This window comes from Nicotiana tabacum, chromosome 23, assembly GCF_000715075.1.
Source record: "Nicotiana tabacum cultivar K326 chromosome 23, ASM71507v2, whole genome shotgun sequence".
NCBI classification, from domain to species: Eukaryota; Viridiplantae; Streptophyta; class Magnoliopsida; order Solanales; family Solanaceae; genus Nicotiana; species Nicotiana tabacum.
This window is the reverse complement of record NC_134102.1, coordinates 32,252,658-32,277,506: the sequence shown is the minus strand read 5'-3', so window position 1 is coordinate 32,277,506 and position 24,849 is coordinate 32,252,658. Positions and strand designations below refer to the sequence as shown.

Here is a 24,849-nt window from a genome sequence, read left to right as displayed (position 1 = left end):
ATTGAAGACCAGGAGCAATTGGCTACAGCTGCAGTGGACTTCTATCAAAAACAGTTCACAAATATTTTGAATGATGTCTACATTAAAGGTTCTAGTAGGGAAGGATCTGAGCTTACAAGATCACAAAAAGGCAGAGGCTGGCCTTTGCCTTGCAAAGTCTTCTTAAAGCCAGATCATTCCTGGCTTTTGCCTTGTAAAGCCAGCCTAAAGCCAGCTCATGCCTGGCTTTTGCCTTGTAAAGCCTGGCTAAAGCCAGCTCATGCCTGGCTTTTGCCTTGTAAAGCCTGGCTAAAGCCAGCTCACGCCTGGCCTTTGCCTTGTAAAGCCTGCCTAAAACCAGCTCACGCCTGGCCTTTGGCCTGCAAAGCCTGCCTAAAGCCAGCTCATGCCTGGCTTTTGCCTTGCAAAGCCTGCCTAAAGCCAGCGCATGCCTGGCCTTTGCCTTGTAAAGCCTGCCTAAAGCCAGCTCAAGCGTGGCTTTTGCCTTGCAAAGCCTGCCTAAAGCCAGGCTCCTCTTCTACACATTAATCTTGATGAGTGAGCACATGATTAATACTTGAACAAAATCAATCCACTGCATATGGAGATCATATAGTAGCGAAACTTGGAGGACGATGCGGACTTCAACTCTGCGATGGAGATGTTTGGAATTCATTTTAGACTATGGACAATATACCCTGGTGCCTGGTGAGAGCTTGATAGGTGCTTCTTGGTATTTTCCAATGATAATTGGATTCACATACACTAATAGGAGAAGGAAGCATTCAACTTATCTTGTTGTAATAGTTAGTTAATTAGATTTTAGCTTTTCTATCTTTTTTAATAGCTAGTGGCTTCATGCAACTTCTATTTTGGTTTTTGGTTAAAAAAAAAAAACCTCGGATTATGTATTATGTGATTGATTTTGAGGTGACGCACATACTAGGTGACGGGCATGTGGGCGTGCAACGTAGGAATTGTGACTTGGTCAAATTCCATGGAACTATGTAGTTGAATAATCTGTTGATAGTCGTAAAAAAAAAAGGCAAAATGTTTAATGACTGTCATCGCCTTGGTCTCCGGTGCCCTCTTCATCGTCGCCTCAGTTATAAGCAGAGTCGCACCAGGCATTGTCTTTAAGCTCGAGAAGGTCCTCTTCATCGTCACCTTCTGCATCAGGCTGAGGTGTGTCGGGGTCTTAACCACAGGCCAATCGAGCCTCACGAACTTTAACTCGGGCCTCCTCCAAGCCTGTCTCGTAGACGAAGCCCGTCTGGCCCAACTCTCGGACCATCTCTACTCGAGACTCAGCAAGGATCCAACCCCCGTACTGCTCTCGTGGAATGGCCAGAAACTCAAAGGCATGAGAAGTGGAGGACCGTTCTAGTAGTCTAGTATTCTCGCTCTCCACAGCAGAAACCCACTCATGCATCTCAGCATTCTCTTTCTCCAACTCGCTGATCCTTTCCTCAAGTTGAGCCTCTTTAGCTTCAGCAATCGATGGACATTATCCCGGTTAACACAGCGACTCTTATTCGCCAAATCAAAAAGGGCAGCCCTCCTCCGAGTTTGTCTCCGGGAAGACTCTGCCTCCTCGATCAGCTTTTTCTTGCCATCTTCTTCCTCTTTATCCCATCCACTTGAAACTAGCTCTCATCCAATTGATCTTGCAACTGGTCGACCTGACTCTGGAGGTCGCGGCACTGAGCCTCAACACCCCTGATCAACTCCACCTCATCTTTCATCCTCTTCAACGCCCCTTCCATAGCGTTGAGTCGCTCCACATATGAGAGCAGATTTTCGTCCTTCTTTTTCAGATCCTCCCTCAGGGCGACTACGTCACCCCCCTCACAGAGCCTCCTCTCAGCATCCATGCACCTCCCTCGGTACTCCTCACACTTGGTCCTCATCTTATAGTAAACTTGCTTCCACCCCCGCTCTCCTTGATCGCTCTCGATCTCCAAGATAACGAACTACACGTGGAAAAGAAAAATGGGAAGTAAGGTAAAATTCAAAAGAAAACCAAAGCCAAGAAGAGAAAGGAAATGACTTACCCTGAGAGCGAGGCCGGTGATACTCTTAGATAGAGTGTTGTCACTTAACCCCCCGGAGAGTCTGATGCTTGGCATCGGAACAGAAGGGGCCGAAGGCCTGGATCACGTCCTTGGTGTTTTTAAGTAGGCCATGATTTACCGGGATTGTGATCGTCCTTGACCCTCCTTCCACCCTAACTTCGATCTGAGTCGTCCCACTGTCGATCATCTAGTGTGTTTCAGGATTGAAGTCAAAGTCAGACTCATCTCCAATGGTCCCAGCCTGCTCATCACACTGCTCGGCCGGCATCTTTCCCTTTCCCTTGTCAGTCGGGGAAGCTTCCTGGGCCAGCTTGACGGACAGAGCCTCCTCGCGCCCGGGAAGAGTGGGATCTTCGGATGGGGTAATCATGATGGCCCCTTTCCCTTCGGAATGAGATGAAGCCGCAACATCAGCTTCCTCTAACCGAGGCACCTCTAGGACCGCTCCAACATATCCTTCGACCAAGGTTGTCACATCATCTTGCACCTCGACCCCGAGGGAGACTTCAGATAAGTCAACCACCATTGGTACACCATCTCCCCCATCTACGACCCTCCTCTTGCGGGGCCCCAAGTCCGCGTCGTGCGGGGAAACCTCATCGTCCTTAACTAGGAAGGAGCAGGGGGAGAACAGACGTAGTAGTCGAGACGGGGGCAGGGTTAGAGGAGGCAACGACCCTCCTTCTCCTAAAGGAAGGTATCGGTGCCAGGTTCCTTTTGACAACCTTCTTAGTGGAACCTAAAACAAATACAAAGATAAATATAGTAATACCAACGAAGCCAAATGCCACGCTATCTAAAAATAATGTACCAACATTACCTTTCGGGGGAAGAGCCGATTTGTATTTCTGCTAGAATATCGGCCTATATCGGATTCGCGCAGTGCAGGGAAGGACTTGCCTGACCTAATCAGAAAGGTACGTCACCAACTGAAGGCTTCGGTAGTAGCTGCAAAACGAGAAAAGTTAATTCACAAAGTCTGAATGTACGATCACATGAAAGAACGTAGACAAGTAAAAATACTTAGAGACATGGGTCCAAGCCTCTAGGAAGTCCGCGACATCGGCCATAATGGACTCGGTCTTGAAATTAAAAAAGTCGAACCAAAATTGTCGACTACCTTTGTCATCTATCTTAACGACTAGGGATTTGCTTCCTTGGAGGCAAATATTCAACATCGTACCCCGATAGAAGCTAGGCATGTACAGATGCACCATATGCCACAAAGTGATGTCGACATTGGCTAGATCGGCAAACTTGGATAGCATCTTGATTATTTTGTAAACCAAGGGCGCGAGTTGAGCCGGACACACCCAGTAATGGCGGAAGAATTCCTCCACCAAAGAGGTAATAGGAAAATAATAGCCTATGGTGAAGGGGTAGGCATAAAGGGAGCAGTACCCTGAACGGTGAGTATACACTTCATCATTGCCCGCGGGTACAAGCTCCATTTGGTGGGGAATGCCATATTTGTCCTCGAACTCTACCAAATGCTTGGCCATTAAAGAAGACCAGAAAGCTTTCTCTACCACCTTCGGCTGCCATTGCAGGTCCAGTTTCGCATCAAGATTACGAGGAATTATCTCCTAGGGAAGAGGCTCTGCTTCAATGACGGTGGTGGCATCTCCCCCGCTGACGGGTGCCGTAGCAGCCAATAGGGTAGCTGGAATCTCCTCATTGGTATTAGGAACATCTCCACCACGAACACCAGAAGTTAAACTAGACATGCTTGTAGAGGTATGGAGTTTGGGAAGGAAAAGAGTTGAGAAAATAAAAGAGAACTTTAGAGGACGATGGGCAAGGGAAGAAAATTTAGAGAAGGTGAAGAAAACTTAGGTAGTGAAAATGAAGAAAATATTCAAATAGCGTTGATCATCCCCTCTTTTTAAAGGGGGACCTTGGGATTCGAAGCGATTCATCATGATTGCAGCCGGAGTCAAACCGGCAGAGCAAATCCACGAGCTACGTGTGTCCTGACGTGACACATCGGTACCAAGCGTCATCATGATGCCTGACGTTACATCTCAGCCACGTCATTTTCTCTCCAAAGGTCACCCGAGAAAATTAAAACGGCACGAATTCGAAATATGCGGCTCTCATAATTCCAGGTTGTCTGTATTTGACAACGACCACGTCCACCATTATCCACTTATCTAGCCCGTCCCTAAGGATGACCTCGACAAGCGGAGGGACTAACTGTATGGGTAAAAACTTTATTTTATGTGTTTGACTTATTCAACGATAATAAAGCCTTTGCTGGTAGTGACGTGTCGATATGACTCCAAAAGGTCGAGGTCAAATATGAAACATAAAGTGGTGTCGAAGTCGAAATGGCTTAGCAGAAGAATAGGATGAAGACGAGGACGAACATCTATCCTCAGTACAAAGTGAAGACCAGTCTTAGGATTTAAATTCCTTAGAGAATATTTTGATGGATATTCCCTTTTGTTGTACTATCTAGGTTTTTGTGGCCCATATGCTATAATAAATAGGAAGAGATGTAGATTAGAAAGGGGATTGGACCTTTTGTAAAGAATTTCATCAACATTCTCTGTACAAGATTCGCACTTTATAGAATAGAAACAAAGCCTAACTTTATATTTTCCTTCTTTTATTCCTCTCTCCCGACCCAAGTGTTAGGTGTTGTCCTAATTTTCTTACCATATTTGGTTTTCCTATCTCTTGAAGGAAAGGGCAACATATTTACCATAATTGGATTTTCCTTCTCGTAGAAGTAAATTATAAATCTTCCATATTGGCTAGTCCTTTTTCTTGTAGGGAAAGGTTTTAGACCTCTATAAATTGAGGATCCTTCCTTCTCATTCATAAGCATCCACAATATAGCCATATCGGGTTTGAGAGTCGTGTTTAGGGGGAGAACTTTACGGGACAAGTGTTAGTGTGTCACTTGTGTTTGCCTCTTCGTGAGGTTGCTCTCTTGATATTTTGTACTCTCTTTTAATATAGTGGATTGCTCATCTCCGCCGTAGACATAGGTCAATTGACCGAACCACGTTAAATATTTGTGTCTCTTTTGGTAGATTTCTCTTTTACTTTCTGATTTATCGTCGTTCAAGGTTTGCTTTACTAGCTCCTGCATGACACCTGATTTTTTGCGGTTATAACAAGTGGTATCAGAGCAAGGTTCAAGATAGGTTCATCTTGGCGGGTTTAGTTCTAGCCGCAACCTATTTGACGGTAATCATGATTTTTGTCTGAGAAATTTGACCGGAGTGCTACGCACGTTGAGACAAACTTCGTGGTGGAGATTTAGAGATGCGACCTGTTACAGGTTAAGTGAAGAAGGTGGATCAAGTTTATTTTATCAGAAAATCCAGGTCAAGGGGGAGAATTGTTAGGTGTTGTCCAAATTATTTTACCATATTTGGTTTTCCTATCTCTTGAAGGAAAGGGCAACATATTTACCATAATTGGGTTTTCCTTCTCGTAGAAGGAAATTATAAATCTTCTATATTGGCTAGTCCTTTTTCTTGTAGGGAAAGGTTTTAGACCTTTATAAATTGAGGATCCTTCCTTCTCATTCATCAGCATCCACAATGTAGCCATATCGGGTTTGAGAGTAGTGTTTAGGGGGAGAACTTTACAGGACAAGTGTTAGTGTGTCACTTGTATTTGTCTCTTCGTGAGGTTGCTCTCTCGATATTTTGTACTCTATTTTAATATAGTGGATTGCTCATCTCCGCTGTGGACGTAGGTCAATTGACCGAACCACGTTAAATATTTGTGTCTCTTTTGGTAGATTTCTCTTTTACTTTCTGATTTATCGTCGTTCAAGGTTTGCTTTACTAGCTCCTGCATGACACCTGAATATTTCGGTCCTAACACCAAGAAGGATTGGAATACACGATTGTTTATCATCATCCACCATTGTCAGAAAACACGTCTCAGGGTCTCATCCTTGTCGGGTTATTCATATCTTATTTATTATTTGAAAGTCATTTATTATATTTATTGCTCTCCTTTATATTTTCAAGTCATTATTGTTCCATTATTATCTCAAGACCGCCTTCTTTAATATTATACAGTAAATAGGGGCCTTAAAGTGCTGGATCTATCATTGAATATTAATGTTGGCTGTAATTAACCATATTTTCTAACAAATCTAATTGTATAAAATCAAGATCTATTTTTTGGGTCATACAGTTATCAAAAATAAAAATAAAAATAAGGTATCATATGAGGTACTAAAACAGTCTACGAAATCAAAAGAGTAATTACACACATGCAGTCTCCTTGTTTATTTTTAGACAGTGTAGTAATACTGGTCTGGAGACTGGAGTGTGTGTGTGATGTGATGGGATGGAAATGACAAGAGAGAAGGAAGTTGGGCAAGAGTGTGTGAAAGAGGGAGTAATGGTATGATTGATGGAATGATGGGATATATTTCCCATGGGACTCGCACGTGGGGGTGTAAACACACACAGTGGTTGATTGAAGAAATCTTTCTCAAAGAAAGAAACCAGGAAAAAAAATGGGAGCTATTACTGTCCAGTATCCACTCCACCGCATGTATGTTTGCTTCACGCAAGCTGCAGCTTGTTTTCCTCCTTTTAGCTTCTCTCTTTTGCCTTGGCTTAGAAGTTTACACCAATATGCACCCCCTAGTTCCACCCCTACAGAACACAAAAAATTTCTATGACCTTTTATAAAGATTTGTCTCACTCTCTTCGTCTTATTTTATGTGATGCATACTAACTTGATATACCGTTTATGAAAGAAAGAACTAGTTTTATAATTTATTCTAAAACAAGATAAAAATATTTGTCTGATTATAAATTATCTTATAAGATAAAATAAAAAATTTAAAATTATTCTTTTTGAGACGACAAAAAAAAGTACATATAAATTGAGACAGAAGAAGCATATATTAATTACTCCAATAGTTTAAAGAGTCTATATACCCCAATTTTCAAAAGTCTCTCTCCTAAATTTCTTGCCCAATCAAACACTCTCACATAAATTAAGTTAGACGAGAAAGCGTAATTCCGTGTTTCTTATTTGTTGTAACAAATAAAATGTCCTACTTTGTAGGTTACTAATCTCAATTTTTATAAATATTATATCTAATTTTTATTTAAATAATCTGATCAATTTATGGGACTAAACTCTTGTTATCCTAAAATATGTATGGTGAGATTTACTCTCTTGGAAGGTCTATCAACTGACCCACCACCAAAAGCTTCCACAAATAATTTTAAATTTTAAAAAAAGAGAAGAATTAAATTAATACTAGTAGTAACAAACAGTAGCTAGGTGTCCATTTTATACATTCTTTTCTTAGTCTATACTCTTTTTAAATAAATACCCATCTCTCTCCAAATCTTTAGCTCTCTTCCTGCTTCTTCTTCCAATTTTCCAAGACCTCACGCAGCTCAAAAACTCTCTTAGGCAAGTGAACAATAAAAGATCACACACATATATAGAGAGGGAGAGAAAGAGAGAGAAAATATGAACGGTGGCTGTGGTGGTGCTGATCGTGAGTATAATAACAATAACAACAATAATGTTGTAGGTGGAGGAGGTGGCGGGCCTTGTGGTGCATGCAAGTTTCTTAGAAGAAAATGTGTGAGGGGATGCATATTTGCACCTTATTTTGATTCTGATCAAGGCACTGCTCATTTTGCTGCTGTACATAAGGTGTTTGGTGCTAGCAATGCCTCTAAATTGCTGCTCAGAATTCCAGCGCATAAACGTCTGGATGCTGTCGTTACACTTTGCTATGAGGCTCTTGCTAGAGTTAGAGACCCTATCTATGGTTGTGTTGCTCACATCTTTACTCTTCAGCAACAGGTATGAACTTTTTGGCTTTTTTTCCAGGTAATATTCATGGTCAATTACCGTTTTGTCGAGGCGGATTTAAGGTGAGAGCTCCTCTTCTCGTCTCAACCTATGTATATATATTCAAAAAAAAAAAAAAAATTGTACGTCTAATTTGAACCTATTAACTCTAGATTCTTGATTTGACTTGACGTGAATTTTATTGGGATGAATTTGTGAGTTCAAATGTATTTATTGTTTCGGCTCAACCTGTTTATATTATATACTAAAAAAGAGTACTAATGTATAAATATATTAAGATCACTCTCATTTTAAACTCTGATTTTGGATTGGTTTCTTACTCGTCAATATTCTTACTAAAGAGAAGTGGTATTTTCTGTTAAGTTCATATAATTAATATGATGACTGTATGCTGAAGTTGATAAGATGTGCTTTAGGGTTGAAAACTTAAGATAGACTTATGTAGAGCTCTTCAAAGAAACGGGGATAAAAAGAGAAATCAAATGATTGGATTTAGGGTTGCCCCATAATTTGGTTCAAATTTCTGAAAAGATTACAAGATTTATCAACAGCTGGCATTCTAATACGATCAAAGAGTATCCAAAAGTATAAGCTAAAATTTCTGAAATTATTCCAAGATTTATCAAGGTGGGGTTATGTAAATTTGCTTCTGTCCTTTGTTGTGGCTAGCATTTTTCTTAAAACTGTAGGATAGTCAATGACTCAAAATCTAATACATTGTCAAAAGGATCATAGTAGAAAATTATATGATTGAACCCTCAACTGTCTATATGTTCCAAATGGTTCGACTCTTTTCTCACGGTACTTTGAGAAGTCTTTCTTGTTACTGCTCATTGACAAGTTGCTAACAAATAGGAGTAATACAATGAGTAGTAGTTCATCTATTACTACAGTAACATATTACGTATATTGTACATAGGTTCATTAGTATGCGTTTCTCCTTCCCAACCACATTCCAAGGCTCATGAAATTATCACGTTATCTGAATTTTGAAAAGTGTTTTGCACTGATAGTATAAATATCTTTACCCAATGAAGGTCATTTGAAAGGTAATTATAGGTTAACTAACTCTATTTAATAGCATTAATTTGTTATCTAGATCTAATTGTATGTAACTTGTTATAATATATTACTTTCTCCGTTCACTTTTACTTGGCATGTATATTATAAATAAATTTTCATTTGTACTTGTCATTTACGCATATCAAGAGAACACTATTTTTTTTTCCTATTATACCCGCAGTATTTATTACTCATTTTAAATTATTTTCTCAAATCCAATAAAATATGCATCAATTAATATGGGTATCATGGTAAATTATGCACTTCATTTATTATTTCTTAATGGACATGAAAAGTCAAAACGTGCCAAGTAAAAGTGAACGGATGGAGTAAATTATATTGATGGTGTAAAAAATTCATTATATTATCGGTGCAAATAACTTATTCTTTTTAAATTGACTTTACACAATCAGGTCATTTGAAAGATAATTATAGGTTAACTAACTCTATTTAATAGCATTAATTTGTTATCTAGATCTAATTGTATGTAACTTGTTATAATATATTAAATTACATTGATGGTGTAAAAAATTCATTATATTATCGGTGCAAATAACTTATCCTTTTTAAATTGAGTATACTGACAGTGTATAAATTTTTTACACTGTTAAATTTAATCGATCTACTAACAAGTAACTTTTCATAGCAAAATCGATTTAATAACTTAGAATAATCCGTGTGGTATAAAAAAGCTATAGAGTATATGCAATTTAAATCCCTCAAAATTGAATCTAACTTGTGCTGTTCCTCTACAAGAAAGAGAGAACTTTGTATAGAATAGTTGATGGATGTGGAATTTGAAATACTTTGTCTTGCTTGGCGGGAGTAATAAGTAACCCTAACCAACTTTAGCAGCTCGAGATATATTCCCATTTTTCAATAATTTGACTTTCTTGATTGCTTTGTTTTCTTACCTGTTTATGGTGGAACTCAACAAATGTGCTAAATACTATGCGTTATAAAGTGTTAATTTGGCAAATTCAGATGCAAAAGAATATTATTCCATGCATTTCATTTAATGTACCATCTTACAATTTCACCTTTTTTATATTTTAAAAAAAATTAACTTTAAATTTTACTGACATGATTTCATAGTTATGTAAATATCATGCTGTCCAGTTAAGCATCTTCACGTAACATGAAACGTAGTGACTAATAGTTTAGCATTTATGAACTATATTTGATGCTAAAATAAAATTTTGTGGAACAAATTAGTTAAGCATTTAAAATTCGTGGGAAGATTCCAATGCTCAGGAATAAAATATACTACGAAATGTCTATTATTGGGCAGATAAGCACAAAGCTCTTTAATTAGGTAGGAAAGCAATTTGTTACTTGTATTTCTATCCATTATTGGAGATAACAAATGTTACACACTTCCAAGAACAGAATTAAGCTTTCTGACATTAACTTTCTATACGCCACGAAGTTATCTTTAACTCTTTGTTACAAAAAATTACGTAAGAGAACATAATACATTAATGTGGGTTTTGCCGTCCATGGTGGGTGGAAACCTGACAGATATATATAGTACGATCGATTTTCGCGAAAATTATAGTGTTTATCAACCATAGGATTTTTCTTAATTTGTTTGTTGTAGATTTGGGACTTCAGTCAGCACTAAAACCTAAGAAAACAAAGAAGTAAAAAATTTAAAAAGAAAAACTTAATGCTTCATGTCATTGTCAGTGTAAAAAACTTTCACATTATTTGTTTATTTTAATATATTATAATCTAGGTAATAAGTTTTTTATAGTTAATTATATTTATTTTTTAGGTGATTTGATAATGTGTAATTTTTGTTTAAATGTATTTACGAGTGTATAAAAGTATATAGTCTATTAAAAAGTACAAGATTAATAACCTGAAAAATCATGCAAATTATTTGTTACAACGGGTTAAATATACTAATAGTAAAACAAAACAATTACACCTGTCGATGTGTATTAGTGAAAAGGACTTAACGCTATTAGTATTTTAACAGGTAAATTGTTAACAGGGTAAGAATTTTAAAGTATGAAAATATTGTCTTGTATTAGTTAACACTAGCGGCCTTGTAGATGACAATGTGTGAAGTAGAAAACAAACTCATATATATTTTATTTTATTTTATATTTCAGCGGATGCTTAATACTCATATGGTTCGATTTCATATATATACGCAGGTTGTAACTTTGCAAGCTGAGTTAGCATATGTTCAAGCCCGCCTTTCTACCCTACCACACCTACCTATGCGACAAAGTCCAATTACACCAACAGGGCTGCAATCATCTTCAGATATCTTCTGCACTACTTCAAGCATATCATCTTCAAGTAATAATATGGAATATCCTCAATTTGACATAACTGCAGGTTTAAGTGATTCGTTCGATGAAAAAGAACTGGAGAACTTTGAGCTCCATACATTAGCACGAGAGTTGGTTTCTAGACACTTACCTGGAGTCAGATTTAGACCTTCACCATGATGATATGCTTCCATGAAGATTATTATCATATAACTCCCCCTTTTTTTTATATGTAACTTTTTTGCTGAATTCTACTAATTGCGATTGAATGAATCTTTTCATTCATGTGTATGTTTTTGTGTGTGTGATGTGAATCTATGGGTGATTTAGCAATCAACCCTAGATAATTGAGAAGGAAGGAGAAGAACAGAGAAAAGGAAATGAATTCTGTTATTGGCTAAGAAGAAGAATAATGTTTGGAATGCACTTTGCACTCTAACTACCTCTATTTATAGACTAAGCCAAAGTACCTACTTAATTAACTAATCTATTTGGCTATTTACAATAATGCCACTTTGTCTAAGTAGCTCCTATTTCCACAGTCCCGTCAAGCTGGCCGGTACAAACACATTAAGTACTCCCAGCTTGCCGGTCAACAACTCATGATGTGTTCTGTTAAGACCTTTTGTCAATATGTCTGCTAGTTGGTCTCTTGAGGCAGTATGTTGTGTTCTAACCAATCCCATTTGTATTTTCTCCCTAATAAAATGGCAATCTATTTCAATATGTTTAATCATTTCATGATATAATGGATTGGAAGCTATTTGTAAGGTTGCTTTATTATCACGATACAGATCAACTGGTAATGCTACAGCTGCTCCCAACTCTTTCAATAACCCAATAAACCAAACATTTTCAAATACAGCACTGGCCATGCTCCTATATTCAGCTTCTGCTGAACTTTTTGATACTGTGCTTTGCTTTTTGGATTTTCATGAGATCAATGACTTATCATATTTGATCAAGAACCCAGAGACTGGCCTTCTTGTGTTGGGACATAATGCCCAATCTGCATCACAGAACATAGAGACTTTGTCTGACTTCTCACTGTTGAACAACACTCCCAGTCCTGGTTCCCTCTTTATGTATCTTGCAACCCTCATGACTGCATCCCAATGAGATATTTTAGGTTGTTGAAGGAATTGGCTAAGCATTTGAACTGTATATACTATGTCAGGTCTTGTTAGAGTCAAATACAGTAGCTTCCCTATCAATCTTTGATACTGCCCCTTATCTTCAAGCATATTATCAACTTCATTACCTGTCAGCTTGTCATACTCTGGTACAGTCAACTTCACATTCATCTCAAGAGGTGTCCAAGCTGGTTTGGCATCTCCTAGCCCCAACTCAGATATAATCTCCAAGTCATATTTTCTCTGATTCACCAGAATACCTTTGCTCGACCTGCTAAATTCCATTCCAAGAAAGAACTTTAGCTCTCCTAAATCTTTAATCTTGAAAGCCTTGTGTAGAGAATCTTTTGTTGCTTGTATCATCTGCAGATTATTTCCAGCAATTAGCATATCATCGACATAGACAAGAATCACTACTACATCACTTTGATTCTGTTTAATGAACAATGAATGATCAAGACCACTTTGCTTGAATCATGACTGTAATAAGGTTTCAGTCAATTTTAAATTCTATTGTCTGCTAGCCTGCTTTAACCCATACAGGGATTTAACAAGTGTGCAAACTAGCTTAGATATGCCAATCGTCTCCCCCTGGGTTGAAAATCCCTATAGAAACTTCATATAGACCTCATCATCTAGGTCTTCCTACAAAAAAGTATTGTAAACATCCATCTGTTGGATATGCCAATGCTGCATAGCTGCCAAGGAAAGGAATGTCCTAACGGTAACAATCTTAACTACAGGAGAGAATGTTTCATTATAGTTAATGCCTTCTTTTTGACTATAGCCTTTGGCTACTAGTATATACTTAAACCTTTCTATTTTTCCATCCGCTCTAAGCTTGACCTTGTACACCCATCTACACCTAATGGGATTCTTCCCTGGAGGCAAACACACCAACTCCCAAGTTTTGTTGGCTTGCAGTGCTGCTATTTCTGCCTGCATTGCTTCTATCCACCTAGCATCCTTGCAGGCTTCATAAAAAGATATAGGTTCAGATACTGCTGAGAAGACCCCTAAATAAGTTCTGTGAGAGGAAGATAATTGATCATAAGAAAGGTAATTAGCCATGGAATCAAGCTTATTGGTTGGCAGAGGTACTACATAATCTGTCAACCACAATGGTTGTTTAGTCATTCTTCCATATCTCCTCAAAGGTGTGGAAGCATATGATGAGTAGAGTTCAGGTTCTTCAAAAATAATATCCTCATTTGTATGTGTGTGAGGGGGCAATGCTATCTTGAGGAGCAGCAGGTTCTGCATCAGCATTGAAGAAACTAGGTGATGCATCATGTTGCTCCTAATGGTCGACAGGTAAGGAAGCAACTATTGGTGTATCCAAGAGTTGATTTGCATCAATAGGCATGGCATGAGGCTGTATATATATTGCATGTGGATCAGCCTCTACAAAAACTAGGGGTTGCAATGCATCTACTATAGAAGTAGGAATGGTAGAATCAACATCTGCAAAATGAGAAGGATGGTTAGGATAAACACCCTCTTGGCAGGAGGTTGGTGAAACAGGTCCTTCAATATCCTTGAAAGGAAACACTCCCTCCTTGAAAGTGACATCCATGTTTACAAAGAACTCCTTCTTCTCCAAGTTGTACAAGAGGTATCCTTTAGTAATATTAGAATACCCCATTAGCACTGAATTTATCCTGTCTAGGCAAGACATTAGCATAACACAAACACCCCAAAGTTCTTAGATGAAGAAGGGTTGGTCTCTTCCCATGGAATAGCTCATAAGGTGACCTACCTTGTAGCATAATTAAAGGTAGTCTACTGATGATATACATAGCTGCCAAAACATAATGTCCCCAAAATCTCACAGGGGATATGTCCCTGAAACCTTATGGCCCTTGCCACCTCAAGAATGTGTCTATGCTTCATCTCAGCTACTTTATTCTGTTGAGGACTATAGACACATGTTCTTTGATGTACTATGCTCAATTATCTTAACAAAGTAGTAAAGTTATAATTCACAAACTCACCACCATTATCTGACCTCATTGTCTTTACCATAGTACTAAATTGAGTATGTACCATTTAAAAGAAATCTCTTAATACAATGATCACATCACTTTTAAATTTCAACAAGAAAACCCAGGTCACACAAGAATAGTCATCAACTATAGTTAAAAAGTACTTATTTCATTAATAGTAGAAGTGTTATAAGGTCCCCAAACATCCAGGTGTAACAATTAAAAAGTTTCAGTACTTCTACTATTGCTAGAATGAAAAGGCAGTCTCGTATGCTTAGCTAAGGGACAAACATCACACTTATCTATTACATTTCTACAATTCTCAATAGGCAGTCCAAGCACCTCCTTCATGGATCCTCCAGAAGCATGTGCTAACCTTTTATGACATAGAGAGACATCAAATCCTTTCTCCTGTGCATTTAATCCTCTACTCATTTCTTCTTGTTCATCTTCAGGTAGGAAGGGGTATAATCCATCTTTTTCTTTACCAATTCCCTTGATCCTCCCAATCGAGAGGTCCTGGAACAAGCAAAAATCAGAAAAAAAAGTGACTGAGCAATGAATGTCTCTAGTTAACTTAGAGACTAACATGAGATTGTACTGAAAATCAGGCACAAACAACACATTTTTCACTACTTATCCTTTAGAAATTATGCAGTCTCCTATATGTGATACCAAAGTCACTTGACCATTAGGTATATACACCTTCCTACAGCTCCAGGAGTCAAGTCTTTTAATATTTTGTAACATGTTTAAGTCTGATATCATGTGGTTAGTTGGCCCAGTGTCTATGATCCATTATTTTCTTGTTACATTAACCATAAATGATTGTATCATACCAACCATGTTGGCCTTTGTGGAACATCTTTGTTCAGCATCCTCATAATTTGATTGTACTGATCAGTTTTGAATTGTGGTGGCCTAGGGATCTCACTCATGTGTCCCTTGTCTATTGTCTCAGTCCTTCCTGCATTAAATCCTACAACATTAGGATTATAGTTTTCAACATCCATATTGTAAGCAGTATTAGCATTGGCTCCTGATCCCTTTTTCTTGTACTTGAAATCAGCAGGATACCCTATTATTTTGTAACATATCTCTTTTTGGTATGTCCTTTCATTTTGCATAAATCACATTGAAGATTCCAATTCTTCTTTGGTCTATGGTTATGCCCTTGAAAGTTTTCTCCTTTTGCATTCATGAAAGTTGTGGCCTTTGATCCTTTATTCATCACAAATACATTAGAGACAGCTCTTTGACTCTCTCTCTCTCTCTCTCTCTCTCTCTCTCTCTCTCTCTCTCTCTCTCTCTCTCTCTCTCTCTCTCTAATCATTGCATATGCTTTACTAACATTGGGAGTGGGATTTGTCATAAGAATCAGACTTCGTGCTTGCTCATAATTCTCATTAGGCCCCATCAAAAACTGCATCAACTTCTGCCTATGTAAGTGTTCAACAAAATCTTTGTCACGACAGGCTGGAATTATACTTTCATACTCATCCCAAAGCTCCTTGAGCTTAGTAAAGTATGTTGATACACTATTAGAGCCTTGGTGCAATGTCACAATCTCCTTATGCAATTGATAGATTATAGATGCGTTCACTTTATCAAAACGCTCTTTCAAATCTTCCCAATCTCGACATGCATTCTTAGCATACACCACTCCTGTCACTGACTCCTTCGAAACAGAACTCATAATCCATCCCAAAATAATTGCATTACTTCTATCCCATTGGTGACCTAAATCCTCTTCGAAATCTTATTTCTTCAGTGTACCATCAATTAACCCTAGCTTGTTTTTACCTAAAAGTTGGATCCTCATCGCACGACTCCAAATCGAGTAATTATCAGATCCGGTCACCTGCATCAACACAATCGGAGCTCCGGTTGTGTCTGAAGGGTGTAGATACACTGCATGGTTGTGATCAAAATCTGTATTCGCCATTGCCGAAGAAACAGAGGTTTTCAAAATGAAATCGAGTAAATCAGTTGAGCAATTTAGCTACTGGATCTGTAGATTTGGCTCACAATCATGGCACAATCGCTCTGATATCATGTAAATCTATGGGTGATTTAGCAATCAACCCTAGATAATTGAGAAGGAAGGAAAAGAACAGAGAAAATGGAAATGAATTATGTTATTGGCTAAGAAGAAGAATAATGTTCCGAATGCACTGTGCACTCTAACTACCTCTATTTATAGACTAAGCCAAAGTACCGAGTTAATTAACTAATCTACTTGGCTACTTACAATAATGCCACTCTGTCTAAGTAGCTCCTATTTCCACATGTGTGTGAGAGAGAGTATGTGCGTGTGATATAAAATTGTAGTAATTATTTTGTGCTTTAATTATGTTATACTAAGTGCTACACTATGTGTACATTTTCCCTTGTGGCCCCCACGGCCCGCCTAAACTATCTTTTCCTACGCAATCCTAACTTGCAAACCCTAGTTAAATTTAGCATTTCATGATATTAGCTCTCTATTTGAATTACTAAAAGTAAAATCAAGCTATCTTATTTGGTACTCCTTACGTTTACTTTTAGTCGTCAAATATTCTACAAATAATTTTTTATTTTTACTTGTCACTTTTCGCATATCAAGTGAAAAATAATATATTTTTTTGGTTTTGTCCCTTAGCATTAATTACTCATTCTAAATTATTTTTCAAATCCATTAAGATTACACACCAATTAATATGGGTATCATGGTAAATTCTACACTTTATTTATTATTTCTTAAGGGGTGTGAAAAGTCAATAGTGAACAAGTAAAAATGAACGGATGGAGTACCTTATATATATATTTTAAAATTTATTTGGTACCTTATATTAATGTTTAACACGTTAAAGTATGACACTACAGAAAACTAATAATTCTTTATAGCTCTAACAAAAAGAATTAAGATTTCCAATAAAACAAACAACCCAATTTAAATAGGCAATTACTTAGACAAACACAAGCATATATCCAAATAAATAACATGAAAGGAAACGACGTAGACTCAACCCAAAGTCCCAAAGAGACAACTTAACCGAAATTGGTTAGACACCGAAGAAGAAAAAATGCCAGATAGCTCAAGAATCTAATGGGATCAAACAAAAATTCCACATAGGATTCATGAAGATAAGAACTCTACCTTGAATAGAAAGTGATACTAAATAAACTAGAGGAAAAGAAATTGAGTTTCCAAATCAATATAATGGAGGTTTCAGAGTAACAAATACATTGCAAGGATGTATGCCAAGCGACTTGTAATAGAATGAGAATTTTAGAGCGAAGTCAATGTTAAACTCTTGTTGCAAAGAAAACCATTCCTTCTTGCCAAACAATGTATTTTATAAGTAAAAATTCTAAAAATAGTATGATGAAAGAAGGTGTATAATATCATCTTACAGAGTTGTATTAAAAGTATATATATGTTATCATTAACTTAGATATGATAACTAAATTAAAGTGTTAAACACTTTTGTTCACAAAATTTATCTTTCATTAGTCAATGATTTTTTAAATATATCTTTCAAGAGTCAATGATCAGCTCATGTATAAATTTGACTCTACAAAAGCTTCTTATGAGAAACAAGCGTATTTTTGAATTCTAAAATAAAAAACTCAGAATATAATTCATTTTCGAAAAAATTATACAAAGTTATTTGCTAATATGTTTCTCTGATTAACTCTTTATGCTGGAAAATGTTAGGAGTAGTGTGTTATTTCAATAAGAAAAGTTATTATGTGTAGCTCGTGCATTGCACGGGCATATCCGAACTAGTTTGTTATAAACATCACATCTGTTAATTCTTACCAATGAGAAGGGATGACAACAAGAAGGAATAGAAAAGAAGACAAAAATTTGGGGCATTCGCAGCCGTACCTTATATTTGTGCCATCTTTTAACGTGTACCTTATTTTTAAAAATTATTAATTTGATAGCCAACTAACAAAAAATCCGTAATAATATGACAATTACACCTCTGACAAACGCTTTAATCGCGTGAGATCTCCTCCTCTCCTCTCACCTTGAAGCTAAAACTTCATGCTAATGTAGCATGAAGTTGTTTCATGTTGAAGCTAAAACTTCATGCTAAAGCATGCTGAAGTTATTTATCCTGCAGTCTACAGTTTTGTCATGAGTTTTATCCAAAACTTCAGTCTAAACATGCTGAAGTTATTTAGTTCATTTGTTAAAATTTCAGATTAAACATGCTGAAGTTATTTAGTTCATTTGCTAAAATTTCAGACTAAACATGCTTAAGTTTTTAGTTCATTTGCTAAAATTTCAGACTAAACATGCTTAAGTTATTTAGTTCATTTGCTAAAATTTCAGACTAAACATGCTTATGTTTTTGTTTTGCAGTATGTAATTTTCTAATGAGTTTTTGCTAATGCATGCTGAAGTTATTTAGTTCATTTGTTAAAACTTCAGACTGAACATGCTGAAGTTATTTAGTTCATTTGCTAAAATTTCAGACTAAACATGCTTAAATTTTTTAGTTCATTTGCTAAAATTTCAGACTAAACATGCTTATGTTATTAGTTCATTTGCTAAAACTTCAGACTAAACATGCTTAAGTTTTTGTCTTGCAGTATGTAATTTTCTAATGAGTTTTTGCTAATGTATGCTGAAGTTATTTAGTTCATTTGCTAAAATTTCATACCAAAACATGCTGAAATTTTGTCATGCAGTCTATAGTTATGTCATGAGTTTTATCCGAAACTTCAGTCTAAACAAGTTGAAGTTTTTTAGTTCATTTGCTAAAACTTCAGACTAAACATGCTTAAGTTTTTGTCTTGCAGTATGTAATTTTTTAATTAGTTTTTTCTAATGCATGCTGAAGTTATTTAATTCATTTGCTAAAATTTCATACCAAAACATGCGGAACTTTTGCCCTGCAGTCTACAGTTTTGTCAATAGTCTTTTATTAAAGAAGGGCAAAATCGTCTTTTTAAAATATTTTTAACAAAAAAATGGGTACGAATGCAAACAGAAAAATAAAACGGGTATAAGTTAAAAAAGGGCGACCAAATAGGGCGCCCCATGCAATTTTTACCAAAAATTTCTAGGCCGATTAGTGAAGCTGTGAGCCCGGCCTTTTTGCTACAACCAGGCTTTTCCTGCTTTTTAACCAGTTGTCCTATTTAAGAAAATGACAATATATAGTCGCTCTCAAAATAATAGCCGAACATATATATATATACAAAAATTATACAAATTTTATACACATTTTCGGCTACCGAATGTAAATAGTGTCTGGCGCGAGCTAAAAGTGAAAAACGTTTGTCCTATTTCGATGAGAAAAAATTGGCTGGCCAATTTTTCATGAAGGCCCAGTCAATTTTAAAGTAAAAATTAACTATGTTGGTCGTTAGAGTTTACCTATACTTTAAAGAGAAAACTACACTATATACCTATAAAAATCAAAATATTTACCTGCTTTTACACATTTTTAAAATAGTTACACTATCTACCTATCCCATCCATATTAATTACCCGACCTACCTATCATTCCTTTTCTGCAATTGTATAGTTTAAAGCTGCCTGATATGTTCCTCCTACTTTTCTCCCCATTTTCTCTTTCTTCCTTTTACGACATCAATTCATTTTTTCCTCATATTCTTCCAGCGATAGCAATTCCTTATATTCTTAAATTCTTTCTTCCATATATCATTAGCAAGAAAATTAAAAAGGATAAAGTTCTCGGTGAGTCTCTATTGATTATTCAATAGAGAAATACTACAAAGTAGGAGTGCACAAACCGAACCGAAAATCGTACCAAATCGATTAAAAACTCCGACTTGGTTTGGTTTGATTTGGTTTGGTATTGAGTAAAAAAACTCCGAACCAACCCGACATATAAATATATAATTTTTATATATACTTTTAATATTTTATATAGAATTTTCTTTAAAAAATATCTAGAAATATTTGGAATTTACTTGTGGGATATAAATTTTAATAGAATATGAAGTGCTCCATATTTATTGACCTTAAATAATGGGTTGTATGATCACTTTCTTATCAAGTGTTACTGAAATGTGTTTATCTCTTTGTTCTTCCATATTCATATCATATGTTAAGATCTATTAAATTCTTATATCTTTTTCGAATGTGAAGTGATTATTAATATTTAGGTATCATATTGATTTTTATGTTTAATTACTAGATTCGGTTAACCTGAAAGTGTACATCAACGAAAAATTATTGTCAGACGACTAAAAAAATAACTATTATGTGTTACTAATACAATTCTCCCATAAGAATATTTTAATCGATAATATGTTTCTCAATTTTTTTATATATTTTTACTAAATATATGTTTACTTATCAAATATTTAACAAAGTAAAATTGAAATAATATTTAAGTAACAAAAAACACGAAAATCCGAAAAACCTGACAAAATCGAACCAATCCAAACCGATATAGTTGGTTTGGTTTGGTTTTGATAAAAATCGACCCAACCCAGTCCATGTACACCCCTACTACAAAGTGGTGGATCCAATTTCAGATCTGAAGAAAAAAATTAAAACTTTATATGTATGAGTTCAAAATTCTAGATCTGAATTTTTAGTGTGTGTTTGAAATATTTTGTTGTGAAAATTAGTATGGTGTTATTCTTTGACGTGTAGATTATAGTGTTAATGTTGATTTTCATATATTTGTTATTAAAAATGTCAAATCCACCATTGAACTACCTTGAAGCTTGAGACTCATATATTCAGTTTGTTGATTAATATCACGACCCAAAATCCAACTAGTCGTGATGGTACCTAACCCAACCCGCTAGGTAAGCCAATTATCAATTATCCAATTCCAATAACAACAATTAAAACAATTTAAGTAAAGAAAAAATCTTAATCTTATACATTCCCCAAGAACTGGTAGTACAAATCATGAGCTTCTAAGAATAGAATTTACAAAGCTGAAATGAAATAAATACATCGTCTTTTTAAAAAGTACATAAACAGAGTTTTATAGATTTAACAGGTACATCTTCAAATTCAGCTCCCATCGAACACAGCAACATCAGCAGCCAACATCTGCACACAAGGTGCAGAAGTGTAGTATGAGTACAACCGACCCCATGTACTCAATAAGTAACAAACCTAACCATAGGTTAAAAGTAGTGACGAGCTAACAAAAAGGTCGGGTCCAACACCAATATTCCATAACAGTTCATAACAGCATAGTACAAAAATAAAAGAATAATCTCAGAAATAAAAGGCTCAGTTTGTTCACAGTTCCAGAAAAAAGTAGGAATTTCTTTTCAAGTATCTCAGTGAAAACCCAAATCTTTTACCGAAAAAGCCAAAATACGAGTAAGTTTGAAAACTGTGATTTTCCAAAAACCTTTTCAACAATAAGTAAGATGTTTTATTTTTTCTAATAGCATAAGCGGGTAGCAGAATGAAATGCACCTCTATGCATGTATCACAAGTACACAGGTCAAATGCAATGCATCTCGATGATGAGCTCATGTACTCACACTCCCAGAGTACTAAATCTCACTGTCTCGCTTCCTCTCTCACTATGCTCAATGCTCAGCACACTCGATCACTCGGCATTGTACAATACCTGCTGCGGCATGTAGCCCGATCCACATATGACCATAAGGCCCGTTGCGGCGTGCAACTCGATCCACATATGTATAGTCGACTGCGCTCACTGGGATGTGCAGACTACTGTGTGCTCCTACAGCCCAAGCGCTATAATCCGCACGGACAACTCACGTGCTGAACGGACAACTCACGTGCCATAATATCAATATCTGGATCCGCACGGACAACTCACGTGCTATAGCATCAATATCTTCACAAACAGCCCCCCGGCCTCACTCAGTCATCAATCTCTCGAGTCTCACTCACGGGCTCACAATGTCATGAAACTAGCCTGACAATAATGATATGATGTATCAATAAATAACTGAGACTGAGATATATGAATGCATGAATATGACTAAGTACGAAATATCAATGAAATCAGTGAGATGACAGTATGAAACGACCACTATGGGTCCAAAAAATATCGGCATAATGCCTAAACATAATATATATCATGATTGACAGCTTAACTACTTTATCACATGGTGAAAACACAGATATCAATAAAGTAGGACCACTATACAGTGCCATGGAAACAATAGAGTCCCAATTCACATGGTGCGCGCCCACACGCCCGTCATCTAGCATGTGCATCACCTCAACACCAAACACATAACACGTATTTCGGGGTTTCATACCCTCAGCACTAAGATTAGAAGAGTTACTTACCTCGAACAAGCCAATACCAATGCCGAGCAAGCAAAACGGTGCTCCAAAGATGCCATCCCGTGTGTTCCGACCTCCGAACGGCTCAAAACTAACCAAAAATAACTCAAGTACATCAAACAATTGTAAAGGAACCAATCCCGATCGAAAAAGATCAAATCTTGAATCAAAAGCCCGAAATCGGCCAAAAGCCCAACCCGGGCCCACACCTCAAAACCTAACAAAATTTACAAAATTCAACAACCCATTCAATTACGAGTCCAACCATACTAGTTTCACTCAAATCCGACTCCAATTCGATGTTCAAAACTCAAAAATTCATATTATGAAACTTTAGGCCAAAACCCCCAATTTCCTCTTTAAAATTCACAATCTAATTACCAAAAACAAAGGTAGATTCATGAAATATAACCAAAACCGAGTAGAGAATACTTACCCCAATTCATATGGTGAAAATTGCCTCAAGAATCGTCTCAATCCGAGCTCCATAGCTCCCAAAATGAAGAAAGAACCACACCCTCGATAATATAGCTTCTGCCCCAGCGATTCCGCATTTGCGGACAATTCGTTGCATCTGCGACCAACGCTTCTGTGGTAAAAACTTTGCTTGTGCAAAAACAACTGACCCAGCAATCCCTCGCACTTTCGGTCTTGAAGCCGCTTCTGCGATTGCGTTTCTGCGCATTTGAACCGCATTTGCGGTTGCGCAGGTGTGTCCAAGCACCCGCACCTACGATCCTCGCGCCCAGCTCCCCTTCACGCTTCTGCGACGCATCTGTCGCTTTTGTGACCATCACACCTGCGCAAACCAGCCGCAGGTGCGATCACACCAGAACCAGCAGCTAGCAAAAATATAAAAATGCAATGAAATGATCCGAGCCTCGTCCGAAACTCACCCGATCCCCTCGGGACCCCGTCCAAACTTACCAACAAGTCCCATAATATAACACAAACCTATTCGAGGCCTCAAAACACACATAACAATATCAAAACGACGAATCACACTTCAATTCGAATTTAATAAACTTTGAAACTTCAAACTTCCATAACCGATGCCGAAACATATCAAATCACGTCCGATTGACCTCAAATTTTGCACACAAGTCCGAAATAACATAACAAAGCTATTCCGATTCTCGGAATCACAATCCGAATCCGATATCAAAAAGTCCACTCCCGGTCAAACTTTCCAAAAATCCAACTTCCGCCATTTCAGGCCAAATTCCACTACAGACCTCCAAATCACAATTCGGACGTGCTCCTAAGTCCAAAATCACCAAACGAATCTACCATAACCATCAAAACTCTGTTCCGGGTTCAAATTCACAAAAAGTCAAACTTGATCAACTCTCCTAATTTAAAGCTTCAACAATGAAATCCATTCTTCCAATTCGATTCCGAATAACCTGAAAATCAAAACCGACGATTCACATAAGTCATAATACATCATACGGAGCTACTCATGCCCTCAAACAACCGAGCGAAGTGCAAATGCTCAAAATGACCGGTCGGGTCATTACATCCTCCCCCACTTAAACATACGTTCGTCCTCGAACGTGTCCAGAGTTATTCTCAAGGCCATCAAACCGCCGTATAACCTTACCATGCACATACCCGGGGGTGATCCCACGTCACCCTATCCCATACAGGTCCGATAACACAACATAATTGAAATTTCTCAATTCAACCTAGCCCACAAGCCTTCGAATCAAATTTCCAACATCCGGAATATCTTATAAGATCAGAGTTTCGCATCTACATACTGTATAAGTCTGAACAAGCTGTACCAAAAGCCGTAACCATAACTCAAATACTCAAATTCAAATACCACATAGCTCAAATGCTCGAAGTAATGATTTCTAATCACAGTAACTGCTCAAATCAACCCAATGTCGGTAATAAACCTCATATCAAACAAAACCTCATTCTAAAACCTTCGTACACTGCCGATGATGAAAGAAACATGCAGAACTCATAACCATTCATCAGATCAACCAGTCATGGAATTTCCTCTTGTTCGACAAGAACTATAGCAAATTCTAAGCCAACTTTCGATATTATCCTTCCAAACATGCTGTAATCAATTCTGATAGTATCCATCCTAGGTCCAATGATCTTATCTCATCCAACACGACTGCTCTAGTGAAATGCCACATCAATATAATCTAAAGCCATAACCCGTGCACCAATAAGCAACATTCCAAATATACTCAAATCATGTAAAACTAATTCAGACGGAAGAAC

General features: G+C 37.0%; 1 protein-coding gene across 1 annotated transcript; it reads left to right on the top strand.

Annotated features, from left to right (window-relative positions):
* Positions 1–7,400: 7,400 nt before the first annotated feature.
* Positions 7,401–11,662, top strand: LOC107796035 (LOB domain-containing protein 19-like). The gene is made up of 2 exons (XM_016618751.2): positions 7,401–7,865; positions 11,102–11,662. The coding sequence occupies exons 1-2, from the start codon at positions 7,524–7,526 to the stop codon at positions 11,399–11,401; spliced, it is 642 nt and encodes a 213-aa protein (XP_016474237.1). The 5' UTR covers positions 7,401–7,523; the 3' UTR covers positions 11,402–11,662.
* The last annotated feature ends 13,187 nt before the right edge of the window (positions 11,663–24,849 follow it).

What these genes read in the sequence shown, in the direction of transcription:
- LOC107796035 (XM_016618751.2), top strand. Translation starts at nt 7,524, where the DNA reads ATGAACGGTGGCTGTGGTGGTGCTGATCGTGAGTATAATAACAATAAC. An exon ending in TCTTTACTCTTCAGCAACAG is followed by an intron (nt 7,866 to 11,101) that starts GTATGAACTTTT and finishes ATATATACGCAG; the next exon opens with GTTGTAACTTTGCAAGCTGA.